This window comes from Carcharhinus amblyrhynchos, unplaced genomic scaffold (assembly GCF_965287045.1).
Source record: "Carcharhinus amblyrhynchos unplaced genomic scaffold, sCarAmb.v2.hapA chromosome_104, whole genome shotgun sequence".
Classification (NCBI taxonomy): domain Eukaryota; kingdom Metazoa; phylum Chordata; class Chondrichthyes; order Carcharhiniformes; family Carcharhinidae; genus Carcharhinus; species Carcharhinus amblyrhynchos.
In genome coordinates, this window is record NW_027649844.1 from 531,826 (window position 1) to 545,844 (window position 14,019).

At 48.0% G+C, this 14,019-nt stretch overlaps 1 protein-coding gene across 1 annotated transcript in view; it reads right to left on the bottom strand.

The window, feature by feature from the left end:
• Positions 1-5,495: 5,495 nt before the first annotated feature.
• The window catches only part of LOC145338599 (uncharacterized), a 142,791-nt gene continuing 134,267 nt past the window's right edge, over positions 5,496-14,019 (bottom strand). Inside the window, exons 13-16 of the mRNA XM_080182973.1 lie at positions 8,147-8,236; positions 7,668-7,763; positions 6,949-7,023; positions 5,496-5,764 (exon numbers count right to left, since the gene is read on the bottom strand). Of these exons, the coding sequence (XP_080039099.1) occupies positions 5,643-5,764; positions 6,949-7,023; positions 7,668-7,763; positions 8,147-8,236 (383 nt within the window). The 3' untranslated portion in view covers positions 5,496-5,642. The remainder of the gene's footprint in view (positions 5,765-6,948; positions 7,024-7,667; positions 7,764-8,146; positions 8,237-14,019) is intronic.

A 14,019-nucleotide genomic window follows, 5' to 3' on the forward strand; every position in this document is an offset into this window, starting at 1 on the left:
AAACCCTGCCCTGACTCAGTCTCTATCCCTCGATCCACTCCCTGTTCTCAAATACCTCTTAGCTGTTACTAAAGTGCCCGCTTCCACCACCTTCCCTGGCTGAGCGTTCCAGACTGGACCAGCAGATGGACACCACGACAGCTCACTATCACTGCTAGCTGTGCAGATACATGGATTTGGGCCGGTGTCTGTGGGAGTTTGCGCATTCTCCCCGCGGTTGCGTGGGTTTCCTCCGGGTGCTCCGGTTTCCTCCCACACCTCAAAGATGTGCTCTTAGGCTGATTGGCATAACAAATTGTCCCTAAATTATTCTCCCCTTAATCTGGTTTCCAATGGGGGCACCATAAGCATAGACATGGGTCAAGGGTGGAGTAGGAAAAACACATTGTTAAGATGGCGACGTGGGCTCGTTGGGCCGAAGGGCCTGTTTCCCATGCTGTGTTGTTCTTTGGTAATATCTAGGTGAAAACTTCCACCGTCCGTCTCCCTTAACCTTCCCCCTCCTCACTGTATACCTGTGCCCCCTTGAAATTGTCATCTCCACCCTATACAAAGAAAATATTTTGACTGTACACCCCGTCTCGCGCTGTTTTATAGACCTCAATCAGGTCTCCTCTCGGCCTCCACCTTCCCAGTAAAGAGAAATCCCAGTTTATTCAACCTCTCCTCACAGCCAAAACCCCTCGAGGCCAGGCTGCATCCTACTGATCCTTCTTGGCACTCTCTCCAAAGCTTCCACTTCCTTCTGGTTGTGTGGCGACCAGAACTGGCACGTCCTACTCCAAAGCAGCGTTATCAAGGTTTTATATAGCTGCAACATGATTTGCCAATTCTTGTACTCAGCGCCCCGGCTGATGAAGGCAAGCGTGCCAAGTGCCTTCTTAATAAACTTCGTCGCCTTGTTTTGCCACTTGTGGGGAACTGTGGACCTGCACGCCTAGATCCCTCTGTAAGTTAATGTTCTTAATGGTTCTGTCATTGACTGTATAATTCCCAACTAAACGTGATCTTCCTTAATGCACCACCGTGCATTTGTCCCTGAGTAGAGCATGATTTAAGAAAAATATAAATGACCCAGAGAAAGATTGGCGTCTGGGACGAACTTCCTGAGAGGGTGCTGCAGACAAACTCAATCAAGGAATTGAGAAGAGAGTTGGTTGGCTTTCTGAACAAAAAGATTGAACAATTTTAGGGACATAAGTTAGATTTGCGGGTACCATTCTACATGTGATGACATAACGTCATGTTTTATTTCCGTTCTTTACAGTGAACATTGTCGCGATTGTAATTCTCCAGCGGAAAAACTGTGCCCTCTCCGTCTGTATCACTCGATACCTGGTGGCCATGTCATCAGCGGACCTACTGGTCATTATCATTGACCTGATCTTGAGACACATCCCGATTGTTTTCTACACGGAGTTTGTGTTCTTGAAAAGCATCCCTGTATGTAATATCCACGCCGTCCTGCTTTACGCAGCCACTGACTGCTCCGTCTGGTTCACCGTCTCGTTCACCTTCGATCGGTGCGTGGCCATCTGTTGCCCCAAGCTGAAACTTAAATATTGCAACGAGAGAATGGCAACTGTGGTTCTGGGGACAGTGGCTGTGCTGAGCTGTTTGAAGAATATTTTCTGGTATTTCATGTTAACAGCAGAGTATGGGTTGGGCAACGATCCCTGGCTTTGTTGGATCAGACCTGATCTGCATGACCCTGATTTCTGGGTGAGAGTCGAGTGCGCCCATCATATTCTGACACCATGCATGGCATTTGTCCTGATTTTGCTGTTCAATATTCTCATTGTCAGACAAATATTAGTAAGCAGCAGAGCCCGCAGGAGACTCCGGGCTCAGAGCAGTGGGGAGGAACCCAAAGACCCGGAGATGGAGAGTCGAAGGAAATCCATCATACTGCTATTTGTTCTCTCGGCTAATTTCATTCTGTTATGGGCAACATTGACAGGTTATACAGTATGGAGGCTCATCTGCATCCAGACAAAGAAGTGTAATGTTTTCAGTATCCCACTTTTTATCAAGGAGGCGGGATTCATGCTACAGCTTGTGAGCTGCTGCACAAACACTGCTATTTACGCTGTGACGCAGACTAAGTTCAGGGAGCAGTTTAAGAATATGCTGAAATATCCCTTTATTTCAGTTCATCAAATTATTAAACAGAGATTAGAACTGAATCACTGAGTTTCCAGAACGTTCTCACTCCCTGATTATAGCAGTTGATGGTGAGAATTATGCCAGTGGAAAGAAATCACAGTGAGGTTCTGTAACATTCTAATATTATTTCAGATTACAGTTGTGGGGGGGGAGGAAGGTGAGAACAAACATCATACTGAGAAGCCTTTTTGCTATTGGCTAGAACAACTGTCAATTATCCTTCTAATAATCACTATTTAGAGAAGAAAATGGATGATTAGTTTGCACGGATCCCACACCAGCCTGTCCGACTGATCCGCACATTGACTGGAGGCGAACTCGCTGCACCGATCCACACTGACCTGTCCCACTGCTCCTTACATTGACTTGCTAGCAATCCTGGCAGAGATATTCAGAGGAGAGAGGCACCAACTCCTGATGCCCCACCTCAACCACGGCTGAATGAGGGAAGGCGAAGGCAGGTGGGAGATGCGTGGCTCAATGATGCGCGATTCACGTCGCGTGGCCCACCACCCCCTCCCTCCCCCGATGTCAGAAGCTCTCCCGGATGGATTGGTGGAAGGTGGAGATCGGAGGTGGCGACTCAGAGGCGACGGTTAAAATACTCGATTATGGAGGTGGATGCGGGTGTTGAGTGGGGAGGGCAGTGGGACCTGAGCGTCAACTGATGTTTAAACACGAACTTGGGTGAACGTGACAGAAATTTGGGGGAAATTGGTTCATTATGGAAAGGTGAGCTGAGGGGTAAACCATCCCTAGGTCTTTTGTTGTTTATTATTAGATTAACTGCCGGATTAGGAGTATACTGAGGTTAATATTGACGTTATTGAGGTATATTGAAGGTAATATTGAGGTTATTAAAGTATATTGAAAGTAATATTGAGGTTATTGAGGTATATTAAGGTTAATATTGTTAGTACTGAGACAAATGTTAAAATTGAGATTATTGTTAACACTGAGGTTAATTTTGACGTTGAGTTTAATTTTAACATTCAGGGCAATCTTAATAAGATTAATGCAAATATTGAAGTTACTGTTAAAATTGAGGTACAAGCCAAGGTTAAGTTTGACATTTTGGTTAATTTTAACTTTGGGGATTAACGTTAATACTGAGGTTAACATTAGTATCAGGTGGCACAGGCATTCGCACTGATGTCACACAGTGCCAGGAACTCAGGATCGATTGCTGGTTTTGGTCACTGTCTGCGTGGAGTTTGCACGTTCTCCACTGTCTGCGTGGGTTTCCTCCGGGTGCTCCGGTTTCCTCCCATTCTCCAAAGATGTCCAGGCTAGGTGGATTGGCCATGCTAAATTCTCTTGGAATGTACCCGTGCAGGCACTGGAGACTGGTGACTAACAACTGTTCACAGTAACTTCATTGCAGTGTTAATGTAAGCCTACTTGTAACACTAATAAATAAACTTCAAACTTTCACATTACCTATAACATTTATATTATTTGAAGTTATTGTTAATACTATTTATTATATTATTTACATGAAGTTATTGTTAATGCTTAGGTTAATGTTAACAATGAGGTTAAATTTAATAATTTGAATAATGCTAGTATTTAACTTATTTTAGCATTGAGATAAATGTTTTCATTTGGGTTAATGTATTCTATCTATCATCACATTAACTGTGTTTTGATCCTTACATATTTGGACACTAAGGCACAATTTACCATGGCCAATTCACCTAACCTGTACATCCTTAGACCCACTAAGGGGCAATTTAGCATGGCCAATCCACCCAACCTGCACATCTTTGGACACTAAGGGACAATTCAGCACGGCCAATCCACCCAACCTGCACATCTTTGGACACCAAGGGGCAATTTAGCAAAGCCAATCCCCCTAACCTACACATCGTTGGGCACCAAGGGGCAATTTAGCATGGCCAATCCACACAACTTTGGAGCGTGGGGGAAAACTGGGGCACCCAGAGGAATCCAACGCAGACACGGGGAGAACAAGCAAACATCGAACAGTCACCTGAGGCAGGAATTGAACCCAGGTCCCTGGTGCTGTGAGGCAGGAAAGCTAACCACTGTGCCACCATTTGTGTGATATCATTCTATTATCACTCTTCCCTGCTATACCTGATGTGAAATAATGTGCCGTGTGTTAGGAAACTCTATCAGAACCACAAATTTCATTAGGAAGTCAGACTAGACCCCGAACATTTGGGATAAATGTGAAGATAAGATGTTTCACCCCAGAAGTAATTCCACTGAAAAATTAAGGATAATTTAGCATAAAGCCAACTTTATTCAAAGTTAAAACAAAGCTCTAACAAAGAAGCAGCACAACAATTAACAGTTGAACAATATTTAAAAATGAAAGGAACTTTATCTTCAAGTTGATGACAGTACAGTTCCAAATTAAACCCATTCAGGCAGAGATCAAAACCACTTTCAAATAATTGTCATTAATATGCAAACCCATGCATACTTGCTACATGTTGTCTGAACAGTCTTAAAGATTTCAGAGGGAGATTTTGGGCAGAGACAAAGACTAAGTTTTGCAGAACTCCCAAAATATCTATTTCCCTCCGCTGCAGACCCTGCTCTGAACATTACCCACATTATCACATGACCCTGTCAACTGATTTTCCAAGGAAGTGTTTGTGCAAACAAAAGTCCACCCGGTTGATTGAAGTAACAAATTCTTCTTTGGAATGAGTCATTAACGAGCTTTGCAAACCTTGAGCGAAATGTCTTCCAGACAAACTGACTGCCGGCAGATTAAATCTGAAAGCAGAACGATCTCCTCCCTGGGCTACATGCTATATCACACGCCTTCTCCCAGTTTACCTCAATTATAACACATACACCAATCTCAAATCAACACACCTATTCAAAGCCCTGTTTCACTCTCCCTTGTAAGCAATCTCATTGAAAACAAGCCTGCAAACAACTCAAGGTATGTTATGACCATTTAATAACAGTGAATAAACCCTTCAATCTCTTTTCAAACTGCTTTAGAGATCTGTGAACCCGATATATGGACAGCTAATTTCAAAAAACTAATTAAAAACATTTTAAACTCATTTAAACCTCTTCATCCCCCCTTTAAACTTCATTAGCCCCGCACAAATAGAAGATTTAAAAAATACATTTAAAAGCCCTTAACAAAGAATCCCCATCACCATTAAACAACCCAAACACATAATATTCATCAACTTGCAACATATCAAAATAATCCCAATTTAATCCCCGTTTTAAAAAGTTTTCTGGCATTCAGGAATCCATTTACAATGGACATTAACACACACACTAACACACACACACTCGAACACACTCAGGGGAGGGGCGGGAAAGGGAGGGGAGGGGAGGGAAAAGGAGGGGAAGGGGAGGGGAAGGGGAGTGGAAGGTTAATGAGTTGGATGAACAGCTATGATTGTACTGAATGCTGGAGCAGATAGCAAGGGATAAATGACCTCCTCCTGCCCCTATTTTGGATGTATCGCTGAATTCTATACCTGTCGAATGTAGGTAGCCTTTTGCTCATCCGTTTCCAGCTTGTCATTCCCCACGTACATCACTTGTACTTCGACGTCCATGGCTTCACAATCCTCCTCCAAGAGAGACAGAAATCCTGAAACATGGGGAGGGCAGGACGAGAGCTGAATTCCCTGGGAGCATCAATATGTTACTGAGGTGAGGGTGAGGGGTGGAGAGTGACACCAGGAAGATCAAAGGCTGTCTGTCACGGCTCCCCCCTCTGTCACTACGCTCCACTCCCCTCACTCCATCCCTCTCCCCTCACTCACTCCATCCCTCTCCCCTCACTCACTCCATCCCTCTCCCCTCACTCACTACACTCCACTCACTGACTCCACCCCTCTCCCCTCACTCACTACACCCCACTCCCCTCACTCACTACACCCCACTCCCCTCACTCACTACACCCCACTCCCCTCACTCACTACACCCCACTCCCCTCACTCACTACACCCCACTCCCCTCACTCCACCCCACTCCCGACTCACTACACCCCACTCCCCTCACTCACTACACCCCACTCCCCTCACTCACTACACCCCACTCCCCTCACTCACTACATTCCCTCCCCCTCACCAACTACATTCCCTCTACCCTCATGCCACATCCCACACCCCTCACTCAGTACACACTACTCCCCACACTCACTCCATTCCCTCTCCCCTCACTCACTACACTCCACTCCCCTCACTCACTCCACCCCTTTCCCCTCACTCAGTCCATCCCTCTCCCCTCAGTCCATCCCTCTCCCCTCATCCCACATCCCACTCTCCTCACTCCACATCCCTCACTCACTACACCCCACTCCCCTCACTCACTACACACCACTCACTCACGACATTCCCTCTCCCCCACACTACATTCCCTCTCCCCTCATCCCACACCCCACTCCCCTCACTCACTCCATCCCTGTCCCCTCACTCACTCCATTCTGTCTCCCCTCACTCACTACATTCCCTCTCCCCTCACTCACTACAGTCCACTCCCCTCACTCACTATACCGCACTCCCCTCAGTCACTACACCCCACTCCCCTCATTCACTCCATCCCTCTCCCGTCATTGCACATCCCTCAATAGCAGTAAATAAATAAACACTGTCTCTGATGTAAAATCTCTACATTCAGATCGTTGAGTTTATCTTTAACTTTTTAATTATTCTCACTCACTCACGGCTCCCATTCCATCAGGAAATGCCTGAGTGAATCCTCAGGACTGCCACCGTCAGATCTCACATTGAGGGATTAATCCATGGGGAACGTTGACTGAGTTTCACCTACCTGGGATTAGCGAACCCGCTTGGGCAGTGGGTGATTGGTCAGATTGTCCCCCACACTCCCCAGTTGTGGATTTTCCTGGAATGAAATGAAGAGACTTCACAACTTGCCATTGGACAGTCCCAGGACAGACCATAATACTCAGACCAGATTCCCAGCAATACCTTGATGAAAAACATTTCTAAAACATTCCTCTTCTGAGAGTCTCGTCAGGGCCAAGACGTCACATTTCTCAAAAAGACATGTGCTATTGAAGTTTTCCATCTGGGACTCATCAGGACTCATGCAACAATGCCCAATCTCACAGGGACAAACACTATGTGTAGCGTGGGAAAGATGGTGCTGGTTTGTTGCCATGTAATTTACATATCGGAGACTGCACACCAACTATTCAACCTCCTGCTCCAATGGAGTCGAAATAATTTCCCCCTTTGAGGTTTTGTATCCTTGAAAATCTGTCATGATGAATTCAAGACGAAAAGTTTTGACAGGATTTATCTTTCCTCAGAGAATCACAAATTGAGTCACTGCATCCCACTCCCCTCGGTCACTGCGTTGCGCTCCCCTCACTCACTACACCCCACTCCCCTCACTCACTACATCCGACTCCTTTCAGTCACTACATCCCAATGCCCCATTCACTCCCTCTGAACGCACTCTGAAATTCTATGTGTTCCCAGGAAATGAGGATTTCATTGGGAATGTTCCCCGGATTTAGTTACCTGAGGTTGGAGATCCTGCTGGGACTGATGATGATCTCTCAGTGGATTTTTCACTCGATGGATCGCTGTGTGACCGGGTTGGTGATGTCAGTGGATCTGAGATTATTTCGGGCAAATGGGGAGAGAGCAGATTGAAGTTAAACAGAACACATCACCGTGTGGTTTCTAGATTCTCAACAATATCACACGGTGATATTAGAAACCCTTCCCTCACCCCCTGAGCAACACAAACCCCTTTCCCTTCATCCCCATCACTGGACCACAGCTCCCTGATTCTCTGAAACCCCTTCCCCTAGATTGCAGACACTCAATCTCCTCAAACAGGAACCTCCATCTCACTCAAGCCCTCCATTTCCCCATCACTCACTCACTCCCTGACTTTCCATCAATAAATCCCTATTTCAGTCTCCGGGATTGCTGTGCCCTTGGGTTAGTTGAGGGAAGTGTTTGTGTTGAGTCTTCCTCACGGTGCTGCCTACCTGAGGTCGGAGTTCCGTCTGGGACAGAGGATGACTGGTCGCTGGATTGTCCACTCGATTCTTCCCCGGGGGTGGGAGATGGGATTGTTCCTGAATCCAGAAAAGGTTAAAGAATATCACGTCAGTGAACTTTGGGGGACAACAGAACCAACCATCAAACTGAATTTACGGTGGGGTCACTGTAGAGAAGACAGTGGTGCGGTGGGATTGTCAATGGACTAGTTATCCAGAATCCCAGCGGAATCCTCTGGGGACCCGGGTTCAAATCCCAGACGGTAAAATGTGAATTCAATAAAAATCTTGAATTAAAAGTCTGATGATGAACACGGTCGATTGTTGTATAAACCCATTCAGTTCACGAACGTCCATTTAGGAAAAAGGAAATCTGCTGTCCTTACCCAGCCTGGCCGAGCTGTGATTCCAGAAACACAGCAATGTGGGTGACTCACAAACACCCGTCTGAAATGGAGGGCAGTTAGGGGTGGGAAATCCCTCTCCCTTCACTCACTACATCCCCCTCACTCTCACCTCAGTGATGATGTCCCTCTCCCATCACTCACTAAATGCTATTGCCCTCACTCACTGCACCCCACTCCCCTCACTCACTGCACCCCACTGTCCTCACTCACTGCACCCAACTCCCCTCACTCACTGCACCCAACTCCTCTCACTCACTGCACCCCACTGTCCTCAGTCACTACACCCCACTGCCCTCACTCACTGCACCCCACTCCCGTCACTCACTGTACCCGACTCCCCTCACTCACTACACCCGACTCCCCTCACTCACTACACCCGACTCCACTCACTCACTAAACACCATTGCCTTCAGTCACATAAGAAATAGGAGCAGGAGTAGGCCCTCTAGCCCTTCGAGCCTGCCCCGCCATTCTATAAGATCATGACTGATCTGATAGTGGATCAGTTCCACTTTCCCGCTTTCTCCCCATAACCCTCAATTCCCTTGTCTATCAGAAACCTATCTACCCGTGACTTAAGTATATTCAGCGAGGTAGCCTCCACCACTTCAACGGGCAGAGAATTCCAGAGATTCACTACCCTTTGAGTGAAGAAGTTCCTCCTCAACTCTGTTCTAAACTGCACCCACCCCCCGCCTTATCTTGAGTGCCCTCTAGTTCTGGTTTCCTTTCTAAGCGGGAAGAATCTCTCTATCTCTACCCTATCTATCCCCTTCATTATCTTATACGTCTCTTTAAGATCCCCCCTCATCCTCCTAAACTCCAACGAGTACAGACCCAGTCTATTTAACCTCTCCTTCTAGGCTAACCCCTTCATCTCCGGTATCAGCCTGGTGAACCTCCTCTGCACTCCCTCCAAGCCAATATATCCTTTTGCAAGTGCAGCGACCAAAACTGCACACAGTACTCCAGCTGCGGCCTCACCAGTACCCTGTACAGTTGCAGCAAGACCTCCCTGCTTTTATATTCTATCCCCCTCGCTATAAAGGCCAGCATCCCATTCGCCTTCTTGATCACCTGCTGCACCTGCAGACTGGGTTTTTGCGACTCGTGCACAAGGACCCCCAGGTCCCTCTGCACCGTAGCATGCTGCAGCTTTTCGCCTTTAAATAGTAATCCCTCCTACTATTATTTCTACCAAAGTGGAGAACCTCACACTTGCTAACATTGTACTCCATCTGCCAGGTCCTCGCCCACTCGCTCAGCCTATTCAGATCTCTCTGTCCCTCTCCCCTCTCTGTGTATCCCACTCCCCTCACTCAGTAAATGCCGTTGCCCTCAGTCACTACATCCCTCTGCCCTCATCAGAATATCCGTCTCCTCTCCCCTCACTCACTACGTCCCACTTGCCTCAGTCACGACATCCCACTCCCCTCCGTCACTCAACCCATCCACCCCTCCAGCCCTTCATTCCACACCCTTACCCGAGACTCACTACATCCCTGCCCCCTCAGTCACTACATCCGTGCTCCCTCAGTCACTCTCTTGCTCCCCATCAGTGTGAGTTAGAGGGATTTACACAGTGAGCTGTGATTGGTTCTGAGTGAGTGCCGAGTTGGTTTTGAAGCACTGAACCTGATACCTGAGGTTGGGGCCACACCGACATTCGAGGTAACGTCCTCCTCCGCCTGTCGCGTGAATCCTTCTGGATCTCCCTGAACCTGGGCTGTTTTTGGGTCCACAATGAATGGAAAACAAGGTGAATAAAGAAGAACAAAGAACAAAAACAGCCCGGGAAACAGGCCCTTCGGCCCAACAAGCCCGCGCCGCCATTTTAACATTACCAGACCCTGACTGCCCTCACTCGCTGCGCCACACTGCCCTCACTCGCTGCGCCACACTGCCCTCACTCGCTGCGCCACACTGCCCTCACTCGCTGCGCCACACTGCCCTCACTCGCTACGCCACACTGCCCTCACTCGCTGCGCCACACTGCCCTCACTCGCTCCGTCCCACTCACCTCACTCAGTCACTCCGTCACACTCACCTCACTCAGTCACTCCGTCAAACTTGTCCCACTCAGTCACTCCGTCCCACTCAGTCACTCCGTTCCACTCACCTCACTCAGTCACTCCATCCCACTCACTTCACTCAGTCACTCCGTCCCACTCACCTCACTCATTCACTCCGTCCCACTCAGTCACTCCGTCCCACTCACCTCACTCAGTCACTCCGTCCCACTCACCTCACTCAGTCACTCCGTCCCACTCACCTCACTCAGTCACTCCGTCCCACTCACCTCACTCAGTCACTCTGTCCCACTCACCTCACTCAGTCACTCCGTCTCACTCACCTCACTCAGTCACTCCGTCCCTCTCCCCCTCAGTCACTCCGTCCCACTCACCTCACTCAGTCACTCCGTCCCACTCACCTCACTCAGTCACTCCGTCCCTCTCCCCCTCAGTCACTCCGTCCCTCTCCCCCTCAGTCACTGGGTGTGTCAGTGTCCCGGTATATCCAGTCTCACCCTCCTGGGTCATTTTGAAACAGCAATGTACCTGTGCAATAAGCAGCATGACAGTTTCCTATTGGTCCCAGTTCATAGACAAAGTAACTGCTGCAGGTTTTAATCTTTATCTCTTGCTTCCAGCCGCATATCTTCCACTCCCGTTCAAAACAAACTATTCAGCTTACTTCCCTCTATTCCAGGGTGGGTTGTGATCCTGAAATGAGGTGTATAAATATTGGAGAGTGTCAGCGACGTGAACAGTGCTGGACAGTGAGAGTAAATCTGATACTGTAAAGTCTGACTTACCGTTTAACCAGCCTGGACGATATGTGTTGCAGTGTGTATGTGCGATCTGAGTCTCTGGAATCTTCCATCCTCCAGAACTGGAACAACAATCACAGAATCAGAGAATTACAGAGTGATACAGCTGAGAATGAGCGCCATTCAGTCCTCCCTGTCCCTACTCCCCACTTGCCTGGATGAGTGCAGCTCCCAACAACACTTGAGAAGCTCGACACCATCCAGGACAAAGCAGCCCCCTCCCACTTGATTGGCACCACATCCACTCCCTCCTTCACCGACGCTCAGTAACAGCAGTGTGTACCATCTACAAGATGCACTGCAGCAATTCACCAAAGATCCTTCGTCAGCCCCTTCCAAACCCATGACCACTTCCATTCAGAAGGACAAATAAGAAGTCTCACAACACCAGGTTAAAGTCCAACAGGTTTGTCTGGAATCACGAGATTTCGGAGCACTGCTCCTTCATCAGGCGAGTGGAGAGCGGGGTTTCACAAACACAGCATATATGTGTCGTTGTCTATCCTGTGCCCACCTCGGTCCAACTCCACATCACAGAAGGACAAGGGGGGCAGATACATGGGAAAGAGCCACCTGCAGGTTTCACTCCGAGCCACTCACCATCCTGACTTGGAAATACATCATCGGTTCCTTCACAGGCCCTGTGTCAAAATCCTGGAATTCTCTCGTGAATGGCATTGGGTGGCACAGTGGGTTAGCACTGCTGCCCTCACAGCACCAGGGACCTGGGTTCGATTCTCAGCCTTGGGGGGTCACTGTCTGTGCAGAGTCTAAAGTTTATTAATGTGCATTATTTATTATTCACAAGGCTCATGTTTAACACCGCAATGAAGTTACTCTGAAATTCCTCTCGTCGCCACAGTCCGGTGTCTGTTCAGGTCAATCCACCCTAACCAGCACGTCTTTCAGACTGTGGGAGGAAACCGAAGCACCCGGAGGAAACGCACACAGACTGTGATCCAAGCTGGGAATCGAACCCAGGTCCCTGGCACTGTGAAGCAGCACTGCTAACCACTGTGTAACCGTGTCGACAGTCTGCATGTTCTCCCCGTGTCTGCGTGTGTTTCCTCCCGGTGCTCCAGTTTCCTCCCACAGTCTGAAAGACGTGCTGGTTAGGGTGCACTGCCTGTGCTAAATTCTCCCTCAGTGCAACCCGAACAGGCGTGGAGTGTGGCAACTAGGGGATTTTCACAGTAACTTCATTGCCGTGTTAATGTAAGCCTACTTGTGACACTAATACATAAACTTTCACCGTATTCCCGGGACAAACAGCCTAACACCACGTTGCGCTGGTAAACTTCTGTTCTTAATGTGTGGCTCAGACACAAATAACAAGGGGAGGAATTGGAGAACCATCAGCATCACTCGGGAAAACGTACTGAGTCAACTATTGGGATTGAAGGCAGACAAGTCCCCAGGGCCTGATGGCCAACATCCTGGCATCTTCACGGAAATGGCGTTGGGGACAGCGGATCCATTGTTGACAACATTCCGAAATTCCCTGGATGTGGGAATGGTTCCAGTGGGTTAGAAAAATGTGAACATAGCGCCCTGATTCAAGGAGGGAGGCAGGTAAAATGTAGCAAGCTGTCGGCCTATTGGTCTGTTGTGGAGACATTGATCAACTCCATTGTAAAAGAAGTAATAATAACAGGACATTTAGAAAGTCTCAATTCTGGAAAGTTAAGTTGTTCATAGTAATGGTGATGGGGGAATCATCGACATTGTCCATAAGAACTCGACTAGTTCACTCGAGGGAGGGAAATCTGCCATGGTTACTCGGTCTGACCTGCAGATGGTTCCACACACAAACACACACACACCCCACCCTGGATGACTCTGAAATGGCCCCACAGGCCACATCGTTGTAACCAACAACTATTCACACCATGATGGAGAGAGCTTGACTGATTGCTGCTCCCCGCTCCCCTCCCGCACTCATAACTCAAGACCGCAAGGAACTACAAAAGGTTGTCAATGTCGCGCAGTCCATCATGCAAACCATCCTCCCATCCATTGACTCTGTCTACACTTCCCGCTGCCTCGGGGAAAAGCAGCCAGCATAATCAAGGACCCCTCGGGCATTCTCTCTTCCATCTTTTCCTGTTGGGAAAAAGATACAAAAGTCTGAGGTCACGTACCGACCGACTCAAGAACCGCTTCTTCCCTGCTGCTGTCAGACTTTTGAATGGACCTACCTTATATTAAGTTGATCTTTCTCTACACCCTCACTGTGACTGTAACACTACATTCTGCACCCTCTCCTTTCCTTCTCTATGAACGGTATGCTTTGTCTGTATAGCATGGAAGAAACAATACTTTTCACTGTATTACACGTGACAATAATAAATCAAATCAGAATCGTACTTAATGGTCTTAACCGCCCCCCCTCCATTCACATCTAGATCACTAATCATCACAAACAGCAAACTCTCTACACTCTCAGTACAGAGTCACTTTCCTGATATCCTAACACACCTCCATTACTGTTCCCTCTAGACACAGCTCACCACAACTCACACATCCCTGAACTCACTGGAAAAGTCCATTCATACCCAATGGCTTACCACCAAAGGAGGTGTCGCTGGGCCAGAGGTAGTGGGGGGTTCAGTTTATCTGCTTCC